Consider the following 24,328-nt stretch of genomic DNA (forward strand, 5'->3'; position numbering starts at 1 on the left):
GTGGTGATGGATGATGAATAATGACATTTTGTTCATCTGTCAAAAAAATTACTTGCCCAGGGCAAAACTTACAGTTCAGGCTTTAAAAACAATGACTATGTAAATATGGAATATATATTAAACTGGCAACAGATTTTTGTTAGGCGTGACTAGCTGAGTAGTTACTTTTTATCAAACAAACCCATAAAATACCATCAGAGGAATACCTACACGAATGACAAATCTGATTGCAGCACAGCCAGAAGTTGCCATAACTTTGGCGCTGTTAGGGACCAGATTAAAAAGAGTAGGCACAATGGCTTCAGCCCCATGGTCAAACTTGTTTCCCAAAACTGTTGAAAGATGACTGTTCAGGAAATGAAATAAAACTAGTTAATAAAAATAATTTTATAGCCTCAAAATAAGTAATAGAAAGTTAATCACACATTTTAAAGACTCCTCTTTCCAAACAATGGCTATGATAGTACTTAATTTATGTTTTTCCACATCTATATCTTCCTAATGAGAAAAGATTCACGGAATTCATGAATACTACACTGTTTACCTTGCAGACAACTTGAAAGTTTAAACATTAATAAGTAATTTTCTCTCTCAGACTTAGGCTTCCTTACAATTAAGATTACATGTAAAATATCACTTTTAAAAACCTGAAGTTAATGTGTGTACCGTTACTTAGGACCTACAGTGTTATTTTTGTTTCTTACCATACCATGACAGTATAAACTTGGAAAACAGAACATTCATGTGGCTATTCTCAAGGACATCAAGCATTCATTGTAAATGCAATATATTAAAATTGAATTCTAAAAGTAATTTAACACAGCATTTATTCTAATGACATTAAGTGACATTTTGAGTTTTATATAATAATTTATCCTGCCATAGGCAAACTATAAAATGTGTCATAGTTACCCATGCATGAAATCTGCAGTCCCTCCCCATCTTATTTATTCAAGGGCTGTGGCCATAAGTTCAGAGTAGATGATGATTTCCATACTCATAGCAATTTAACTCTCCATTGCTCAGAGCAAAGGTTTCACCAGTGCAGAGCAAATGCAAGATGCGCTTATAATCAGAAGCGAGTGACATGCTGAGTACCAAAGAGTTAAATAATGTCTTTTGTGAAGATGCATTTAAAAGGAAGAGTGCCTGTCTACTCTGTGGTAAAATATGGATTTTTTTTTTTCTTAATTTGTTGAGGGAAAGCCCCCAACACCACAGAAAAAAATGTCTATTTCTGTTTGTGCATCTCTGAGAATACCATGAACATTAAATTAGGGCTGTCAAGCAATTAAAAAAATTTATCGTGATTAATCGCGCTGTTAAACAACAAAAGAATACTATTTATTTTAAATATTTTTGGATGTTTACTACGTTTTCAAATATGTTAATCTCAATTACAACACAGAATACAAAGTGTACAGTGCTCACTTTATATTTATTTTTTATTACAAATATTTGCACTGTAAGAAACAAAAAAATTGTATTTTTCAATTCACCTCATACAAGTCCTATAGTGCAATCTCTTCATCATGAAAGTTGAACTTACAAACGTAGAATTATGTACAAAAAACTAACTGCATTCAAAAATAAAACAACGCAAATCTTTAGAGCCTACAAGTCCACTCAGTCTTGCTTCTTGGTCAGCCAATCACTCAGACAAACAAGGTTGGTTACAATTTGCAGGAGATAATGCTGCCTGCTTCTTGTTTACAATGTCACCTGAAAATGAGAACAGGCGTTCGCATGGCATTGTTGTAGCTCGCATTGCAAGATATTTACGTGCCAGATGTGCTAAAGATTCATATGTCCCTTCATGCTTCAACCACCATTCCACAGGACACGCTTCCATGCTGATGATGGGTTCTGCTTGATAACAATCCAAAGCAGTGCGGACTGATGCATGTTCATTTTCGTCACCCGAGTCAGATGCCACCAGCAGAAGGTTGATTTTCTTTTTTGGTGGTTTGGGTTGTGTAGTTTCTTAAAAGAGAAGCACACTGATGCGGACTTCTAAAAGCATGCTCCACACCTCGTCCCTCTCAGATTTTGAACGGCTCTTCAGACTCTTAAACCTTGGGTCGAGTGCTGTAGTTATTTTTAAAAATCTCACATCGGTACCTTCTTTGCATTTTGTCAAATCTGTTGTGAAAGTGTTCTTAAAACGAACATGTGCTGGGTCATCATCCGAGACTACTATAACATGAAATATATGCAGAATGCGGGTAAAACGGAGCAGGACACATACAATTCTCCCCACAAGGAGAACAATCACAAATTTAATTGACGCAGTATTTTTTTTTAACAAGCATCATCAGCATGGAAGCATGTCCTCTGGAATGGTGGCCGAAACATGGAAGGGGCATACGAATGTTTAGCATATCTGGCACGTAAATACCTTGCAAAGCCGGCTACAAATGTGCCATGTGAACGCCTGTTCTCATTTTCAGGTGACATTGTAAATAAGAAGCAGGCAGCAGTATCTCCTGCCAATGTAAACAAATTTGTTTGTCTGAGCGATTGGCAGAATAAGAAGTAGGACTGAGTGGACTTGTAGACTCTAAAGTTTTACACTGTTTTGTTTTTGAGTGCAGTTATGTAACCAAAAAAAAAAATCTGCATTTGTAAGTTAGACTTTCACGATAAAGAGATTGCACTTCAATACTTGTAGGAGGTGAATTGAAAAATACTATTTCTCTGGTTTATCATTTTTACGGTGCATATATTTGTAATTAAAAAATAATAATATAAAGTGAGCACTGTGCACTTTGTATTCTGTGTTGTAATTGAAATCAATATTGAAAATGTAGAAAAACATTCAAAAATATTTAAATTTCAATTGCTTTCTATTGTTATAAGTGCGATTAATCACGATTACTTTGTTAAATCGCAATTAATTTTTTTGAGTTAATCACGTGAGTTAACTATGATTAATTGACAGCTCTACATTACATATATTTGACCACTTACATGTATATATATATGATATGATATTGAAGTTCCTCATTTCACTTCTATTTTCAATCAATTGACTAGACTATTAAATGTAAGGGCCTGCTCCTGAAAATGCTACAGGGCACAGAGCTTGTTACTATGAATAATCACACTGAAGTCATGGTAACAAGCACCCAGGAGTAAGTGTTTTAAGGCTTGGAACCCAAGTTTATGAGTAAACAGTGATTACTGTAATGTGTAAACACATCCAATTTGGTTATCAAAAGGACTGAAATGCGTAACTCAAATGATGGCTCATCTGTTTTTCTATAAGTGATTTTCTTTTCTATGAAAGAATTGCACTTATTATCTAAAGAGAACATAGACTTTGTCCCAGCCTAAGTGATATACACTGAAGGTCACTCAAGACTTCATCTGCTGTTCAAAACAAACCATTTTGACAAGGCATTATCCAAATATAAAGCACATGAATTATTCTCAATAGAAAATTCAAATGAAAATCTAACAGGACTATTTCTATGCTTAATTCACAATATATTCATATACCTTTTCAGAACAGCTTTAGTAAATTACTAAGTGTAAAAATATTTCACTTACTAAAACATTCCCCTGCTCTTTTATATAAACGCTCTCTTTTCAAGCTGATGTCTTATTCAGCCAAGGTATAACGTATCTTCTGCATCATGGAAGATACTCGCAATTACAATGAAGAGTGCTGCCTTAGATTATATGCATTGTTCTACAGCTTGAAATCCTGACTTCACCCTCCAACCAGGTATGGTACACAGGAACTGCAACACTGATGGAGCATTTGCACAGCTGAGATGTATTTTTTTAAAATCTTGACGTTGCTAGCCATATACCTTATTTAGATCTAGTGCTATTAAAAACCAAGGTAATAAAAAACCAAGCAAGTACTTACGCTACAGTAATGCATGCTTCTCTAACCACCTGGGATCTGAGATCCTTAGCTGATAATTTAAAAGCTCCATCCAACAACCGTAGATGCTGGAAAAAGCAATCATACTGTGCAGCTCCAGCAACAAGCAGCGATCGAACCTTCTTGAGCTACAACAAAATTAAGACAGTTAGTTATCAATAGTCCTGACTGCACAGAGACAGAGGTTTTAAAATATGTAAAGCCTACAGGCAAGTGTCGCTACCTGCAAGGCACATACATATGTGTGTGCGCACATAATTTTGTGCATACACACGCTGAGATTCAGAAGAGGTCCTTTGGAAAAATTACCACTTAAACACCGTTAGAAATATATTTCTCTATATATTCTAGTTATTTTTTTCAAACTGATATTGTAATGATACATCACCACCATATAAAAATATGAGAAACAATTCCATCTTTAAAAGTGTATCTAATATGAAAATTTTTTGAATTAATCTCAATTGTAAATACTTCATTTTGTGAAAGCTTTTTTAGAACAACGTTTGGACAATCTGTTTGGATAAAAAACATACCGCACTGGCTCGCTGATCCCAGTCATGTTTATCATCTGAGAGAATTTCCCTGATTTTGTTTAATGTTTCTTCAAGCTCTCGACTGGAATAGATCTGTTTAAAAACAAATAATATATAGACTTAATATTTCCATGTTTACCTGAGGAAAGGGACAACAACTGTCTTACATTTAAAAAACAACTGAACTAGAATTTTGAAAACATTAAGGACAAAATTCCACATAGCCAGATTGTAATAGAGTTTCCATTTTAGAACAAATTTTTATTTATATACACAACTGTCATTCAAGGCCTTCCAAATATAAAAGTGTAACATTGATTTTGTGATAAACATTTTATCTCAGGAAAGATTTCAGTCTCAGTCTATAGAACAAGTAAATCACCAACCCCAGTGATTTACTAATTTTAGTAATTTAATTTTTTGATTCAGCTACAATTCAATGTGAGTGAAATGTTTAGGCAATAGGTCAATATGTTATTGTGATTAAATTTCAATCTAATTTCCCAGTATGTATATAAAATTGTTCTACTATGGAAATAATATTGGAGCAGGGACTTCTTTTTCTTATGTGTATATAGTACTTAGCTCAATAGAGCCCTGACTGAATTGCTAGGCACTCTACAACACAAATAAAACCAACAATTTGTTTGAAAAATACTTTAAGAATCTCAGTAACATCTATGTGAGGAATATGTATCCCAGTGATGCTTAGCTAGAATTAGGTTTTTTTCAATGTTCCTTTTGTACATTCCTTTAATAAATGCATTTAGTACATTTATTACATTTTAAAAAAATACATTTTGAAGAAGGCCTCTATTTTCACAGTTTGGGTTACCTTTTCACCTGAAAAAACAAAAACAAAGTTTGACTGACCAACAAACAAACCAACAACTCGACAAAACAATAATCAACTTGTTAACTACTGTTGTCAATTCCAGTGTTCATGTATAAGGAAGATTTCACAAGGAGGAAAATTAGAAGCTTAAGGAAATTTATGTGTTGAAAGCACCCACTTTCATATACAATCAAGTTAATGAAGTCCTTCTGATTTCTCTACACTCACATACCCTTCTCTATTCTCTAGGATCTAACCAGAACATGCTCCTTTCTGCCTTCATGAAACATACTAAATTGAAGTTCCGGTTTTTCTCCAGCCAACAGAGGGAAGCAGGTCAGAGACAGAGTTCCGATTAAGTTCCTCTTAAGCAACTTGCAATAATTTTTTGACAAATTTTTGTTGTTGTTGGAAAATGGTAGTATTTTGAAAATGGAGGTTGGTTATTTGTTACCAGAGGTTCTATGAGATGTGTGGTCCCTATTTGTATTCACATGTGTCTGAGTCCAGACATTTTTAGTAAGCCGTGTCCGTTGGTGCGCACATGGGAGCTAATCTCCTTGTGCTCTGAACTGAAGATATAAACAGCAGAGCAGACCAATGCCTCTCCAGGTCTATTCTTACCAAGGATCTGGTCATGATCCTCGGCAGAGAGGACAGAGCAGTGGAATTCAGATAGGGACCACACATCTTATAAAACTTCCAGTTACAGGTAAGTAACATCCATTTCTTCTTTGAGAGACAATCCCTGTATATTCCACATGAGAGAGATTAGTAAGCAGTAGTCAAACAGGAGGTGGGCGCAAGGCTGCAGATGATATGACTGTCTGTAGTACTGCTGTCCATGGGGCTTCAGCCAGAGACAATGTGTGAGGAGGACATGTGGGGTCATGTGCTGCCGGCCCCCTCCCTGCACTGCAGCTACTGGAGCTGGCAAACTGGGGGCTGTGCCTTAGGTAGAGGCAACAGGAAACAGCTGGGAGCTGCAGGGAGAGCCACTACTTTTACTGCTGCCTCTCCCCAAGGAGCTAAAACAGAGGTGCAGCTCCCAGCTGTTTGCCGCTATCTCTCCACGCAGAGCTAACACCTGGGAGCGGAAGGAACGCTGAGCGAAAGAGGGAGGTGAGACTGGGGGTGTGAGACAAGTTATTGGGGGCCTGAACCTTTTAATTGTGCCCCCCACCCTCAGCAGGCACCAGTCATTTCTGGCGGAAGCCCCAAGCCCGCCCTCCCCCCCAGTCTGGTATGCAGAGAATGGGGGCAGGAGCCACACTAACTGTAAAAGAGCCGCATGCAGCTCACGAGCCAGTTTGGCCACCCCGGTAACTAACGCGTAATGTCTTGTAAAGGCATGTATGGAGCTCCAGGTCACCACCCTACATACATCTAGTAAAGGTACGTTTTGCAGAGATGCTGCAGAGGTTGCTTGAGCTCTAATTGAATGGACTTTCACCTCCTTCATGCAGCCTGAGATCCATTTAGAGAGTCTCTGCACAGATAGGCCTTTACACCTTGATATCACTACTATGGTGATAAAAAGCCTAGGTGTCTTTCTAATTGCTTTTGTTCTCTGTAGATAAAAGGCCATCAGACATCTAGGGACTGGAAGCCTTCTCTCTGCATTAGAGCATATGGTTCAGGGAAAAATTCCGATAAGTGAATAGTCTGATTCATGTGAAACTTTGAAATGACTTTAAGAATGAACTTCAGTTGGAGGCAAAGACAGACTTTATGGAAGATGGTGTATGGTGGGTCTACCATGAGTGCTCCCAGCTTGCTCACCCTCCTGGCTGATGTGATGGTGACTAGGAAAACAACTTTCACCCAGAGATGGGACAAAGAACAGGTGGCTAATGATTCAAAGTGAGATTTGGTAAGAACCAAAAACATGAGGTTGAGGTCCCACTGAAGTGTTGGTTTCACCATTGCTGGAAAAGTTCTAATAAGTCTCTTCAGGAATCTACTCATCATTGACTGAGTACAGATAGTCCTCAATTAGAGGATGAAAAGCTCTATTGCTGCAAGGTGGACCTGCAGGGAACTATAGAGAGGCCTGATGTCTTATGGGTAAGCAGGTATTCTACAAAAACAGGGATTCCAGTGGATCTGGAGATGGCTGGTGGTGTTGTAACCAAGAAAAGAAGCACTTCCATTTGGTCAAAGAGCTTCTCTTGGTAGAGTCCTTCCTCCTTTGGTTAAGAATGGATTGAACTGCCACTGAACATGTATGCTCTGCATCTGATCCCTATTCAAATACCAGGCCTTGAGTTGTAGTGGTCCTGGGCTGCAGTGCCTGATGGTAGCATTGTGTTGTGTCAGCAGATCTGGAAGTGGTCAGATGTTGATGGGAGGATGGGTTGAAATCCTCAGGAGTTCCAAGAACCAGAACTGTCTTGGCCAATTGGGCACAATGAGGCTTACCCAAGCTCTGTTGTGGCAGTTCTTCCACAGGGTTTTCTATATTAGGGGGATGGGAGGTAAGGTGTATCTGAGGTGGTCTATCCTTTGAGTTGCAGCCCAGAGTTGCTCTAGCGCAATACAGGAGTAGTTCCTTGTACTCTTGAGAGATGAAAAGATCCCAAAATGGTGTTCCCCACTGGTTGGGGATCTTGTTCAGAACAGAATCATGAATCTCCCATTTGTGGCCTGTGGAAAAATGCCTACTGAGACTGACTGCTAGTGCATTCCATGCACATGGTAGGTATACTGCTGAGAGGGTTATGTGGCTTCTGATAGTCAATCTCTACACACGGAGGGAGGGAGCTTGCTCCCCCTTGTTTGTTTATGTAGAAGACAGTCGTCACATTATCCAACATTACTTGGCTAGGCCAGGATTGGACGAGTGACAGGAAAGTGTTGCTGGCCCAATGGACCGCTCTGAATTCTAGTAAATTGATATGCACCCTGGCCTCCTGAAGAGTCCACGTGCCTTGTGCAGTAGGATTGTTCATCTTGGCTCCCCATGTGTAACGATAGTCTTCTCAGGTGAAGGTGTGAGGAAAGGAACTCCTGCCTGAATTTCTCCAGTGACCAGCTTTATCAGATCATTCATGGCATCAAATCTCCCAATGGGGAAACAGACTCTTGCTGTAGTCGAGTCTAGATCGCTCCTATGAAATCTATGGATCTTGTGGGTATTAAAGTAGCCTTTTCGTGATTGACACAGGTTCCCAAGGAAGAAAGAAGACGGAATAGAAATAGAGTCGCCAGCCAGACTTCCCTGCTGGGAAGTGGTTCTCTGGGTAGCCGTATTCTGAAGGAGGCAGATTGATCCAGTACCTCCTGTGGGTTCTGTCTAGCGCTGTTTTCCTCAGAGTGGGGGGGAAGTATCATCTGGAACAACAGATTTTCTTGATGAAATAATAGGCTCCTGCTCTACTGGTGGTGACATTGATACCAGCGGGAGGATGTTATGAGTTGTGGACACATTAGGAGAGGATTCTCTTCCTCTCAAGGTGATTTCTTCAGGTGTAGGGATGTCTCCAAGGAGATCCAGGAGCAACAAAAGAGGATATTGTGGTTATAACAGAGTGAAAATATCTTCAAATGAGGTACAGGTTTTGATCCTCCCTGATGTCTGGGGAGCCCCTGAGAAATGGATTGGGAGATCCTGGTCTAGTACTCAAAGGATCCCATACAGAGTATGTCGGAACCGTTGGATGAAGAACCAAGGTGGAACTCCCAGATGGGTCTGGTTGGTATCCGCCTTTTGGCTTGTGGGAAGGAGCCAAAACTGGGACTGTCAGATCTTTCTTCCTTCGCACTTTGCCTTCTTGAATGGCAGGTTTATGCGGACCTAACTCCCTAGGAGCTGCGCACAAGGACTCACCCTTGGACTGAGATGGGGAGGGATCCGTCCTTATATCTATTGTCACGTTGCCTGCTCTTGTGCAAGGATTTCCTAGGCTTAACAGTCTTACTGTCTACTCCAGAGCTCATGCTCGGAGCAACGCTGCTTGCAATCTAAGGCCACTATACAGGAGGTCTCCTGGCCTGGATACGAATGCAGCCTCATAGCCTGCTCCATGAGGTGCTTCCATATATGCTAAAATCATGAACCGCTATCCCGACCTGCACAACCCGTATAGGGTGATCTGTTTCAATCAGATTCTGACATTTACCATTTGGATACTCTTGAGTGATTAGAAGAATCTGTCTAGGATTGTGTTATAGAACCAATATAGACTGACCACACCTTGTGCTGTGGAGCATGGCCCTTGCCAACATACTGGGGATAAATGCTAGTAAGAAAGAGTGGTGTATTTGCATTCAAAATCATCCATGCAGTAGCAAGATGTAAACGAGAGGGGGAAAAAAAACTTGCAGCATAAGGGTTGAAATTCTGTAAAGATTTGCTTAAGGGTGGGGCCAGGGTGTTATGGAGATACCTGCAATAAACTATTCCCTTCACAAAAATGGGAAGCTGCACCTTTGCCTATAGATGTCCCCAGAAGTATACCTAACAAACAGCTGTGTTGTCATATGGAAGGAACACTATATACCACTGTGGATCAGTCATACAGAGGATCCTTTATGGCAATCACAGCCTGCAATGAGTTCTTAGTGTTCTACTATATGCTGGGGGTTTAGGTAATTTTTTTCCAACAAGAGAGTACTTAACAGACGGCCCAACCACAAGAAGCACCAAATATCTATAGTTCAGCACTCTGATAATTCAGACCACTTAATTAAAGGTCAGATACCAAAAAGAACTCAGCACCCCTAATTTAGGCACCCAGGTAAGAGTCTAGACTTTTCAAAAGAGTTCTGTTAGAAATGAGCACTTTTGAAAATCTATCTGGGTGTGCTGGATTCAGGTCCTAAATTTTAGGCACCCAACTTTGAAAACATTAGCCTTGCTTTTTAAACCATTTGTCTAGTTCAGCATTTAATAAAGTTACAACCCTAGATTTTCCATAAAATCATGTCTGTCTTTCATTCACATCATGTATCAGCATTAAACATGTAAAATAACACTTCAATGAGAACAAGGTCACTTCTCTCAGCAGTTACTGGGAAAAGATTAAGACAATAATAATAGGCTTGAACCTGAAAATAAAATAAAAGGTTAATTAGTAACTAATAGTTGAAACAAACAGTTTCCAAGAGAGGCTGGGAAATAACCATCAATGGAAAACTTAAGGACTAATTTGACACTATTTACCAGGAACAATGCAATGATGATGGAATCGATCCTATTATGACGCAAAACTGGACTCAATTATACATTTGCACTTATTTCCAAAGCGAGTATTTCCATGATTAGCTGCTGTATCAAAAAAATATATATTTTCACTTTTTTAAAAAAAGAGGGTACCTATTCACATGGTAAGGACCATGGCACAGAAAGTTTACATGTTCATTTTGAATGCAAGTAATAACCAACATATGTAAACACAGGCATTGTATGAGTGTATTAAACAATTCCTAAAGTTAATATCTTGGTAAATTTTAATCCACTATTCACAAAGAACAGAAAGGAAATTAGCAATGTGAATCAAACCTCTTGTCAACTTATTTTAAAAAAATCAAACCCTCCATGACTCAAATTACACAAGAAAGCTGTTAAAAAACACCACCACTATTTTGGGTTTTTTAATACACTCAGCACAAACTGTCCTTTGCCTACATTAGAAATAATATTAATGCCCTAGAGCAGACCAATATACCAAAGTTCAGTGCAGAACAAATCTTACGGCTAACTTCTAATTCTAGCCTAAAAATATAACAGAAGCCAACACTCATTTTTAATATGTATGTGCAGGCACTGGCAATAATTTGAAGGGGAAAATTTAACAATACCCAGCTAAAGGCTGATCATTTCATGAAAACAAAGCATAATTAGAAAAAAAATTAAAGATTAAAGAAGCTTGTTGACACAGAATTGCAAATCAAAACACACAAAAATAAGACATTTCTTCTGAAAATAAAATTGAGCACAAATTACAATGTCTTACCTGTACAGAAGGAACATCTGTAAATGCCTTAATAAAATCATCCTCATCGACAGCTCCAGCTCCTCCTTCTTTAGATGCACCTATGTAAGTTTCAAAACAAACAAACAAAAAAAACCTGCTTAATGGTGTCTAATACATTTCAAATATATAAAGATTTTCCAGTTCAAATACATTCAATTTATATTTAACTTTAGTTACTGTGTAATCTTTATTACCTGGTAAGGCAGGTTGAAAATTTTAATAGAACTGATAAACATGGAATTTCTAATATATAGGAAATTTTAATATTCTAACATCTGTTTTCATCTTTAATCTGGACAGAATCAAAATATCAAAACTTTTCACAAAATAGTAAGTTACAAAAAAATTTGATCTGGGAATGTCAAATTTCTTTCTGACATTTTCAACCAAAACAAAATGTTTCAACATCCTCAAACTGAAACATTTAAATTTGTTAACCTAAGATAAAATATTTTTTCAATTTTACCATAGAAAAAATCCCCGCCCCCCCCCCCATCAACATTTTACAGTGAAAACATTCATTTTTGCTGAAACCACATTTTCTGCCAAAAAAAACAACGGAAACCCATCACCATACAACAGGCTTGTACAGAATGCCTCCACTATCTACTGAAATAAAACAGGTTTTCCTTGAACATGTACCATACAATCAATAAATAGTGTATTTAAAAATCATATTTAAAGTAAATCTTCATTTTAAGTAATTCCCCTGCTATGAAGATTCAAAATATAGGGCCAATCTTGCAGCCATTCCATAATGCCCACTGAAGTCAAGGGAAAGCTGCATGTAGAAAGACTAGACTAATTGTGATCATTTCAATACACAGCAACAACACAAACACACAAGTGAAAACAAACAAACAAACAAAAAGTTTAAGAAACAAGCTAAAACTAACAATCTGACCATGTGCTCAAAAGGCTGTCTGAGCTTATCTACTTATTCTTCTTTAAAATTTTACTTCAAAGGTCAGATGTACCACAGTTTACAGAGGGCTTCTGCAGTTTGTTACCAAAATAAAATTATTCAGTAACACTTTCAAACAGTAACTCTATAAGGTTCCTATCAACATTCCTTTTTCAGAATTATGCCAACAAATATTGTTCTTGTAGCAATAGCCAACTAACAGCAGAGACAATATCTGATGTGGAGCAGAAAAGCAGCATACAGAAGGGTTGCATCATACGCGCATTTAACTTGCGCGAATTCAACTATACGTGCTGGGAGAAAAAAAAGAGAGAGAGAGAGAGAGAGAGAGAGAGAGAGAGAGAAACAACAATTTAAATAGTGCGGGCTGAGCGGGGCTGGCGGCTGGTATCCCAGACTGGCAGCGGGCTGAGCAGCCAGTCTGGGGTTCCGTCCGCCGGCTCCTGCCAGTCGGAGTCCCGGCCGCCGGCCCGCTCAGCCCGCTGCCGGCTGAGTGAACGGAACCCCAGGCCGGCAGCGGGCTCAGTTGCAGCCGGGACCTGTAGGCTGACATTGAAGAAAAAAAAAAAAATTGGCTCGCGTGCCACCTTTGGCACACATGCCGTAGGTTGAAGACCCCTGTTCTAGTGTATACAGTGTGTACTGTACTTTATGGTAATTTTCACTATACACGCTGATCTCAGAACCTAACCCCCACGTAAGATGTGACTCCACTGTAGACTCAGTTTACACATAAAAAGTATTATTTTGCTACTTGTAACCCAAAAGCAATAGCCCCATCCCTTTTTCAGCCAGGCAGTCAAAGGCCCTTTGGAAAAGGTACATACTTTATTGGTGCAGTCTGGTTCCCTTGGTCCTACCCTTCTGACTAATACTGGTGTGATGCTATTATTGCCTGACAGAAGCATCAGATTACTGTATTCAGGATGAGCTGCAATTAAGTGCTTGGCAGAACTGCATTAAGATACAAGAAGTTTCACCTTTCTTTAAATGGGACCAAAATTTTTCTACTAGCTTAAGAAGAGAGTTGGAGACTGGTTAATGACTGATTCTTATTTCCACTTTGATTTTTCTGGGTAACAATAGCTGGTATGCTGGACCAACTGTGAGAAGGGTCCTTACTAAGAGCACAGCAGCGATGCCAAATGGTTGGAGGCTGAAAACTGATTGTCTTCAGCATTCCTCTAATAATATCTACATTTCCTTATCTTCCTCCAGTGGGAGTCTACTCTTTCTGTTGAATCCGGAGAATGTGCAGGCAGAAAATTATAACAGTTCTAATTCATGGACTGTACTCTTCCTTGTTCAGTGTTGGTAATAGGGGACATTGTATCAAATATTTTTTCCTAAATTTCCCCCCTACCACTTTGTCTAGGAAGGAATCCCAAGAAGCGTCCTTCCCAGAAATGGTGTGAAGCTCACTAATTACCCAGAAAAGTAGTTTTTCTTTCATGCCTGGAGCCACAAGTATCTCCTAGCTACAGTGTTAGAAACCACAACCATGTAAGAAAACTGATAGAATTCATTGTGGCATTCATGACATATTATGCTGTGATTGAGATTTTGATAAGGATGGCCTAAAAGCTTGTCCTTGGGCAGCAATAGTTCTTTTTGAATCTCAAACTAGATCATGATTACCCTTACTTAGAAAGTATCTGATGAGGCTTGCACACACTTAGCAGGTGCCTCATAAAAGAAAACCAAGTCAAAACTGTTTTGGTCCTTTGGCAAGAATTCTCCTTCTGGGAGTAATAATTTCCGTGCCTGATGCTGCCAGAGCAAGGTGTAATTTTGTAATTTAGGTCAGGGACAGGACTAATTTTAGAATGAGTAAAACTTCATCACTACTTTATTCATTTGCCTACCCTTTGCTGGTTGCTCCCATTCTGATTTGATTGCTTTCCTTGGATCATTCTTGTTGCTTCAGAGAAAGTAATCCTGGTTGGAGGAATTTGTTCGAATTTTGCTCAGCAGTTGGTTCACACCCAAGACCAGGGAGACTTGGCTGGTCATCTTCATTCTTACTGGGAACAGGAATGCCTGTTCTAAGCATTAGCTCCAGATTATTCAGTGCCTGAAAACGGACAATTTCTTTAAATCAGAAGTGAAGAATTAGAGATGGAGCTCCTATGCATCTTGAATTTCTTGCTGCACTTCCTGAGTGTGTGGAGGGCTTTTTTTTTTTTTTTTTTTAGATTTAGGAAAATAAGTTTATTCAGAATAAGGATCGCTTGTCTACATTGGCAATTTACAGCGCTGCAACTTTCTTGCTCAGGGGTGTGAAAAAACACCCCCCTGAGCCCAGGAAGTTTCAGTGCTGTAAAGCGCCAGGATATACAGTGCACCAGCGCTGGGAGCCGCGCTCCCAGTCCTGGTAGCTATGCCCTCGTAGAGGTGGGTTTTTTAGAGCGCTGGGCGAGCTCTCTCCCAGCGCTCTGCCGCGACCACACAAGCCACATTAAAGCGCTGCCGCAGCAGCGCTTTAGCACTGTCAGTGTAGACTAGCCCTAAGAGGTTTTAGCGTTTGGTATTTTAAGGAATTCATTAGTCCTAGTACTGATGGATCAACTGGTTGTCCATAACTCTAACCCAAATTACATATTAGTAGCATTTGAAGAGCAGGCTGAAGCACCAGGAACAAATCCTGCTTTTGCCATAAAGGTTTGTCAGCATAATTTAGGCTGTTGTTCAGGAATGGAGATGGCTCCTGAGGTGCTTCGGATCTGACACAGGGCCGAAGAGGAAAGCAAGTCTTACTTCCTGGACAGTACTAGAAGAACCATCCTCTTCAAGTTACCAGATTTGCCAGATTTATTGCCTTTTCTGTGTCTCTAGGGCTCTCCCTTTGAAGTACGTTTCACCTGTTCTGCCATCAACATGGAAGGCTCTGAGTTTACACACTATTTTTCAAAGACTCAATCACAAAAATGTGCTGAGTGCTATGCAGGAATTTCTGAACCTTTTGTGAGAAGGATACCTGCTGACTCCACAAACAAGGTAGGATCTCAACAATTTGGGTGCTTCTGTTACATAAAAGCTGCCTTTGATAAGACTGTCCATTCTCTACCAAACTGATGCTGGCTATACAGCTTCCCCATACAGAGGCTCCCTGCCGTGAGGTGAAAGAGAGGGACGATGACAACAGTACAGAGGCGGAGAAGGAGAAAGGTGAAAAGAAGTGGGAAGGATTCTCCTGAGTTCCTCCAAAAGCAAATATAGTCCAAATAAAATGGGAGTTCTAGAGTTGCTATGCCCAGCTCCTGCAGAGAAAGAAACCTCTGATTACTGAGTACTGGAATGAGTTTTGCCATCATAGCTTCATAGCTCTAGCTGCCGCTAAAAACTTCAGAAACGGAGCTCAATACATGAGAAAAGGTCAGTGGACATGTCAATCCATGAGTGACTTTTTTGGTAACATTTTTGTTTTAATAAATGCACAGAGTCAATTTAAAAAACCACACTTCTGTCCAAAAATAGTTTATTATTGTCACAATACCGAAGAGTACTGTAATAAAAGTGAGAAAAAAGTTGTTTGTTTTTACTTTGCATATATATACCATCATTGGATATTAGTTTCACTGTATCCTCTTTATTCAGTATCTCCTGTTTGAATAGATGCATCTGTGAAAAAATCTTTTAAATAGGAAAATGTAACTGAAAACGCACAAAAATTGGTAGTGGAATTTAGGGCAGCTGTAGTCCTTGAAACTATTTCTAACTCATTTTTTCCCTCTTAAATGGTCACCCTAAAAACAGAGTTCCCGGAATCAGAAATATGTTCAACCCAAAATGTAATTCCCAAATGCAGAGATAAATATGCCAATGAACTTTGCCAGAGAGTGGTATTGGACAATTGCTCTTCATCCCTAATGGTTCTGTAGTTCCACATCTTATTTCGCCCCCCTTGTTCAACGTGTACTTGGAGAGGGTTAGTAAGGTGTGGGCTCCAGTGTTTTCAGTACCCTGAAAACACCACGCTCTCTATCTGTATCTCACCTAACTCAACAAGTATTGTCAAACATCTGGCCCAGTGTCTGTCAGAGACTGGAATGCAAATGGAGGCTGGCTGCCTGAAGCTCAATCTGGCCAAGACTGCGGTGATACTGGCAGTTTGGGTGAAGCAACAGGAAGATATAGCAAGAGTATATCTAATCCTCTGACTGAATTTATGTGCCTGTCATTTGTCAGTAGTTTGCAGTTTAGGAATTTCTTCATTCCTAGCTGACATTAGACAACCACACAGAAGCGATGACGAGAATGCTTTTTTCCATCTTGTCTGACTAGAACATTGTACCTATTTCTTTCATATGGAGACCTTGCTACTGGAATTCATGTCTTCCTCATCTCACTAGAACTGCAATACACTCTAAATAACACACCTTAAATACACTTAAAAACTGGTTGAAGAACACAACAGCCAACTTATTAGTTTCTCTCAGTGGGAACAGCTTGACGTCTAGTTGGCAGCCTGTATCAAGCGGAGTGCCCCAGGGGTCGGTTTTGTTCAACATTTTCATTAATGATCTGGATGATGGGATGGATTGCACCCTCAGCAAGTTCGCAGACGACACTAAGATGGGGGGGGAGGGAGAGGTAGATACGCTGAAGGGTAGGGATAGGGTCCAGAGTGACCTAGACAAATTGGAGGATTGGGCCAAAAGAAATCTTTTTAGGTTCAACAAGGACAAGTGCAGAGACTTGCACTTAGGATGGAAGAATCCCATGCACTGCTATAGGCTGGGGACCAACTGGCTAAGCAGCAGTTCTGCAGAAAAGGACCTGGGGATTACAGTGGACGAGAAGCTGGATATGAGTCAGCAGTGTGCCCTTGTTGCCAAGAAGGCTAACGGCATATTGGGCTGTATTAGTAGGAGCACTGCCAGCAGATCAAGGGACGTGATCATTCCCCTCTATTCGGCACTGATGAGGCCTCATCTAGAGTATTGCATCCAGTTTTGGAGCCCCCATTACAGAAAGGATGTGAACAAATTGGAGAGAGTCCAGCAGAGGGCAACGAAAATGATTAGGGGGCTGGGGCACATGACTTATGAGGAGAGGCTGAGGGAACTGGGCTTATTTAGTCCGCAGAAGAGACGAGTATGGGGGGATTTGAGAGCAGCCTTCAACTACCTGAAGGGGGGTTCCAAAGAGGATGGAGCTAGGCTGTTCTCAGTGGTGGCAGATGACAGAACAAGCAGCAATGGCCTCAAGTTGCAGTGGGGTAGGTCTAGGTTGGATATTAGGAAAAACTATTTCACTAGGAGGGCGGTGAAGCACTGGAATGGGTTACCATGGGAGGTGGTGGAATCTCCATCCTTAGAGGTTTTTACAGCCTGGCTTGACAAAGCCCTGGCTGGGATGATTTAGTTGGGGTTGGTCCTGCTTTGAGAAGGGGGTTGAACTAGATGACCTCCTGAGGTCTCTTCCAACCCTAGTCTTCTATTATTCTAACATACATAACAAGTTTCTTATGATCTGAACTTTTGATTCCAGGGTGGAAGTTAAGATGTTGGTTTTGGCCTATAAATCCTAAATGGATTAAGTTTTGCCTGCTCGAGAGAACTCCCATTTCTATATGCCATGCCACCACAGATACAATTAATGGAGGCTCTGGAGCTACATTCTCCATTGGTCTGAAATGGACCAAATTTGTTGACTTTCAGAACAAACTGCAAGCCTATTTCACAGGCTTTTGGGAAGTATGGAGTAGTTAAAGTATGTACTGAACACTGATTTCATATTTCCAAAAGTTCTCAGTTTTCTCTTAAATAACCTCTGAATCAGCTAAAGCAACTTGATATACGATGAAGGGCTTGGTGCATTCACATAAATTACATGCAAGAACACAACTTTCAAAGAACATTATTGAAGTTGCAAAGTTAAGCACTCAAAAGTTGAGAAATTCAACCTTAATTTGGTACTCTTGTACATATGCATTATTATATAGTCTAATTACATCATTACATACTATTTTTTCCATAGAACTCCTGCCTCCGTCAGTCCTCAAAATAGACAGTGCCCACTTAATGAGAAGTTATTCAATATTTTGCTTCCTCTTCGATATTCTATATGTGGCTCAAAGCCTTTGAATAGTGCGAAGTAACTAATGTTGGGCTGTAAACAGAGCTATTAATTTCTTCATAGGTTTTTTCTATAATTCTCATCACCACAGTATTTGAGTGCTTCCCAAACATTAATTTATCTTCACAACTCACCTGTGAGATGACTGGGTATTAGCTCCATTTTACAGATGGCAAACGGAGGCACACAAAGATCAGGGTCAAAAGTATCCATTCATTTTGGGTGCACAACTTCAGACACTTAGGACCTTAATATGTTCAAATACAGCTCCCACTGACTTCAATTGCAGCTGTGAATGATCAACGTGTCTGCAAATCAGACCCTAGGGTCCTAAGTTGGGCACTTAAACTGAACTTTTCACAAGTGATTGTTAATTGTATGATAATTTTTAAGTGACTTGCCCAGAATCACAAAAGTTATATGCGGCAGAGGCAGGAATAGAATCAAATTCTCCAGGATGGCATTCAACTGACATAACTATAAGACCATCCTTTCTTTTCATGCAATCCTGTGCCTCATTCACTATACACCTTCCAACTTCTGCAACAACTGAGGCAGGGATCCTACAGACAATAGTCTCTTTCAGTACACTACTGTGATTCATCCCCAAAGCTGGGTAGAAAAAATAGCATGTGAACATGTAATTAAGGGCATGCACTGTCTCAGTCTCCCTCTGAGGGCTTCTCATCCAATCTCTGTGTTTTCGCCTCCCCCAGCTCCTTGTCTCTTTTCCCTGCCAGTCCCAGTTCCCCCTTGGACCTTGACCCCTTGTCAGATCAGTCTCCCTCCCTCCCAATACTGGTTCCCAGTCCTAGTTTTCTCCCTCCTCAGCTGCTCTCAATTCATTTTCCCCTCACACAATCATTGTCTCCCCTCATTTCCCTCCTTGGCTTCCAGACCTAAAATCTGTCCCCCGCCAGCTCCAGTCCCAGTCTTCACCCCTGCCCCCGGGCGCCTTATTCCAATCTATTCCCCGGCCCTTCCTTATAATGCCTTATGTCAAGCTCTTGTCTCTTTAGCATTTGAATTAGACTGCCTCCTCTTCCACACTGCCTGGGTACCGGCAGTGGGGATCACTGACAGCACAGTGATGGATGCCTGCTGACTCCACAAACATGGTAGGATCACAACAATTTGGGTGCTTCCGTTAGATAAAAGCTCCCTGCTCTCAATTCTGGTGTCTGGCCCCAATTCAGCTGAGAGCAGCCATTACTCAGAAGTTAGGCTTTACCCCTGTAGCCGTGGGCTGGAGCATGCTCACTTACTCTAGGGGGACATTGCATGCACTGCCCAGTTCACACTAGGAGCTGTGAGGGGATGAAGCATGCTCAGTGAGGCTAGACTCTACAGAGATTTTGACTTTTAAGCTCTAGAAAATATCTACTGAGCATATGCTAGCTGCAATTTTTCAAAGGCTTGTAACTTGGCCAGATCTGGATGGATTTCACAGGGATGGCAAATCTTACATCCCTGACAGAGGCCACCCCAATGCCAAATTTCAAGCTCCTCTTCCAAAGCATGGGGGCCCTGGAGCTTTCCAAGGGCAGACACCAGATTTTTAAAAAAATATATTTTAAAAAACAAAAGTTTTCCCTATCATTTTTACCCCACCATCATTCTCGGAAGCAGCTGAACCATTTTGGCTGACATTAAAAAAATAAATAAAATAAATAAATAAATCAGCCTGAGGCAGACAACTGGCATAGAAAATTTCAACCCAAATTATTCAAGTTTGGCAAAGTTATAAGCAACTGAATATGGGTCTTATAATGCAAAGTGTCTTGCAATCTTAAAAGACGGAGATGATGTTACCAGCCCCTTTCTATCAGAAAGGAAAAAGCAGGTAGCCAACACATCTGACATACTGTTGTAAAATGTGCTTAAAGATGATCTGTGGCCCTGCATTTAAAAACATAAAATGGCAGAATATGGCATTAACCACAGGATACATGACAAAAACAACAAATGTGCTTCAGTCTCAAAGACCAGCATAAGGGGTCTAAGGAACAATATTCCACTAATTCTGTTCAATCAAAGGTCACTTAATATACATGCCTCTAGGGCTCACTTAAGTCAGAAAAACTGTTTGACATGCCAGAAAGAAACAGCATTTTGACCATAGAGTCAAGAAAGGTGCTCTGTTATCTGTGCAAATCTAAACATAAGCCCTCTTGAAACCATTAATTGCCTTCATAATACTGAACTATTTAAATGAAAAGTCTATTTTCTACGTTCAAGAAAAAAAAATTAATAATTTAAAAACTATGAACATGGGAATCCCTTGCCCTCTGAAAGGAATGGTTTCTATGGAACCTAATGAAATGGTCTGTTCAATTACAACATTAAAACCATGATTAAAATTCAAGTACAATAATAAAATTAAGCAAACCTGGAAATCCTGGACGCCCCATCATCTCAAGCATTGGCACCTTAACAGCAGGATTGTCTGGCTATGTGGACTCTCTCCTCAGGCCCTATGCTACCAGCACTCCCAGCTATCTTCGAGACACCACTGACTTCCTGAGGAAACTACAATCCATCGGTGATCTTCCAGAAAACACCATCCTGGCCGCTATGGATGTAGAATCCCTCTACACCAACATTCCACACAAAGATGGACTACAAGCCATCAGGAATAGCATCCCCGATACCATCACGGCAAACCTGGTGACTGAACTTTGTGCTCACCCACAACTATTTCACATTTGGGGACAATATATACCTTCAAGTCAGCGGCACTGCTATGGGTACCCGCATGGCCCCACAGTATGCCAACATCTTTATGGCTGACTTAGATCAACGCTTCCTTAGCTCTCGTTCCCTAACGCCCCTACTCTACTTGCGCTACATTGATGGTATCTTCATCATCTGGACCTATGGGAAAGAAGCCCTTGATGAATTCCATCATGATTTTAACAATTTCCATCCCACCATCAACCTCAGCCTAGACCAATCCACACAAGCGGTCCATTTTCTAGACACTACTGTGCTAATAAGCGATGGTCACACAACCACCACCCTATACCGGAAACCCGCTGACCACTATACTTACCTACATGCCTCCAGCTTCCATCCAGGACACACCACACGATTCATTGTCTACAGCCAAGCTCTAAGATACAACCGCATTTGCTCCAATCCCTCAGACAGAGATAAACACCTACAAGATCTCTATCAAGCATTCTTAAAACTACAATACCCACCTGCTGAAGTGAAAAAACAGATTGACAGAGCCAGAAGAGTACCCAGAAGCCACCTACTACAGGACAGGCCCAACAAAGAAAATAACAGAACGCCACTAGCCGCCACCTTCAGCCCCCAACTGAAACCTCTCCAGCGCATCATCAAAGATCTACGACCTATCCTGAAAGATGATCCCTCACTCTCACTGATCTTGAGAGACAGACCAGTCCTCACTTACAGACAGCCTCCCAACCTTAAGCAAATACTCACCAGCAACCGCACAACATACAACAAAAACACTAACCCAGGAACCTATCCTTGCAACAAAGCCCAATGCCAGCTCTGTCTACATATCTATTCAAGTGACACCATCATAGGACCTAACCACGTCAGCCACACCATCAGGGGCTCATTCACCTGCACATCTACCAACGTGATATATGCCATCATGTGCCAGCAATGCCCCTCTGCCATGTACATTGGCCAAACTGGACAGTCTCTACGCAAAAGAATAAATGGACACAAATCTGACATCAGGAATCATAACATTCAAAAACCAGTGGGAGAACACTTCAACCTCTCTAATCACTCAGTGACAGACTTGAAGGTATTAGTTTTGCAACAAAAAAACTTCAAAAACAGACTCCAAAGAGAGACTGCTGAACTCGAATTAATATGCAAATTAGACAATTAATTTAGGCCTAAACAGAGATTGGGAATGGTTGGGTCATTACACTTATTGAATTTTTTTCCCCCCATGTTAAGTTCTCCTCACACCTTCTATGGGTCATCTCGATTATCACTTCAAAGTTTTTTCTTCTGCTGCTACTGATAGCTCATCTCAATTGATTGGCCTCTTACAATTGGTATGCGTACTTCCACCTTTTCATGTTCTCTGTATGTATAAATATCTTCTGTCTGTGTGTTCCACTCTATGCATCTGAAGAAGTGAGCTGTAGCCCACAAAAGCTTATGCTGAAATACATTTGTTAGTCTCTAAGGTGGCACAAGTACTGCTGTTCTTTTTGCAGATGCAGACTAACATGGCTGCTACTTTGTAACCTAGCATTTTTACTCTGGCAAAAACACACAGGCCAGGTATACACTAAAAGAACTTTGCTGGTACAGCTATACCAGAATAATGTATCAGCAAAATGTTCTTAGGCCTGGTCTACACAAAAAAATTAGACTGACATAGCTATGTCACTCAGGAATATGAAAAATTCATGTTCTCTATGCATATATATTTTCCTACTGTATCTTCCACTGCATGCATCCGCTGAAGTGGGTTTTAGCCCACGAAAGTTTATGCTCAAATACATTTGTTAGTCTAAGGTGCCACAAGTATTCCTCGTTCTTTTTCCCCGAGTGCCGTAGCTATGCCAACCTAACCCTGGTGTAGACATGGCTGGGTTGACATGCTTCTGTTGCCCTAACTCCCGCTGCTCAGGGAGGTGGAATTCCTACAGCGACAGAAAACCCCCTTGTCACTGTAGGATGCACCTACATTACAGTGGCATAACATGACTGTAGCTAAATAGCTGTAACACCCATAGTTTAGACATGGCCTTAATGTGCATATAGCTTACACTGGCAAAACACTGCTTTTGCTGGTAAAGCTTATTCCAAACACACACACAAGAGCGCAATAAGCTATATGAGCAGCAGTTTTGCCAGAATAACTGTGTCTACACTAAGGGCTGTTGCCAGCCCAGCTATGTCAGTCAGAGATCACACCTCATCACATCCTTGACCAGTGCAGCTATGCCAGCAAAAGATCATAGCATAGACTTAGCTTCAGTAAATAGGAACTGCTATATATTTTGACTGTACATTTTGCATGTTAGTGACTGGATATTGCCCCAACTAGTGCATCTCTTATACAAGTTTTCTTTCTATGCAAGAAAGTGGCATCAGTAAAACTTCAGGCATGAATCTAAACAGAAATAATTAAATCCGTTAAAGACTGAGCAGATGCTTCTATGTAAGAGTGGTTTACTTCAGTTTAGTATAAGTCAGTTAGGAATGGGTTTAAGATAAACCTAATAAGTCATTCAAACTGATATAGGAGTGTCCACAGAACATTTTGCATTGGTTTAACTATATTGGTTTAAAAGCCAGTTCAATTTATATCCAAGTAAATTACATTGGTAGACTAGCCCTTATGTTTGTCTAAGGCCTTGCTTAAAAATAAGCTTGCACCGGATTAGCTAAAGGTGCAATTTTAAACCAATGCTGTTAAACTGAAAGTGTTGTGTAAACACTTTTTACACTCTGGTTTAATTCTCTAAGAAAAAAAATCGAACATAAATAAAATCAACCACCTTTAAACCTAAGTGAAACAAAATTAATAGCAAGAACTTGTTCAGCTGAGTTTATACACATTTCTTCCCCAATGTTGTAATCTTAGGGTATGTCTACACTACAGGATTAATCCGAATTTAGATAATTCGAATTTGGGAAACAGGTTGTATAAATTCGATTGTGAGCGGCCACACTAAGCACATTAATTCGGTTTTTAACCACATTAATTCGGTGGTGTGCGGCCACACTACCCCATTACTTTAACCACAGTAATTCGGTGGTGTGCGGCCACACTAACCCTAATTCGAATTAACAAAATCGATTTAGGCGCTACTCCGCTCGTCGAGGTGGAGTACAGAAATCGATTTTAAGTGCCCTTTAATTCGAATTAACTGGCTCTGTAGTGTGGACGGGTGAAGGGTTAATTCGGATTAACGCAGCTAAATCCGAATTAAAGTCGTAGTGTAGACCAGGCCTTAGTTACTATAGGCAATGCAGGTAGCAACACCTATTAAGGTTGCCCAACCCTGCTCATTATAAGACTATTTTCAGTTGCTTATAACTTTGCCAAATTTGAACCATTTGGGCTGA

The 24,328-nt window shown here is 40.3% G+C and overlaps 1 protein-coding gene across 1 annotated transcript in view; it reads right to left on the bottom strand.

Moving 5' to 3' along the window:
- The window catches only part of LOC112110664 (CLIP-associating protein 2), a 271,547-nt gene that overhangs the window by 139,614 nt on the left and 107,605 nt on the right, over window positions 1-24,328 (bottom strand). Inside the window, exons 9-12 of the mRNA XM_029914219.1 lie at window positions 11,224-11,303; window positions 4,432-4,524; window positions 3,878-4,023; window positions 211-346 (exon numbers count right to left, since the gene is read on the bottom strand). Of these exons, the coding sequence (XP_029770079.1) occupies window positions 211-346; window positions 3,878-4,023; window positions 4,432-4,524; window positions 11,224-11,303 (455 nt within the window). The remainder of the gene's footprint in view (window positions 1-210; window positions 347-3,877; window positions 4,024-4,431; window positions 4,525-11,223; window positions 11,304-24,328) is intronic.

Source organism: Terrapene carolina, unplaced genomic scaffold (assembly GCF_002925995.2).
Source record: "Terrapene carolina triunguis isolate 2854851 unplaced genomic scaffold, T_m_triunguis-2.0 Scaffold33723, whole genome shotgun sequence".
Lineage (NCBI taxonomy): Eukaryota > Metazoa > Chordata > Testudines > Emydidae > Terrapene > Terrapene triunguis.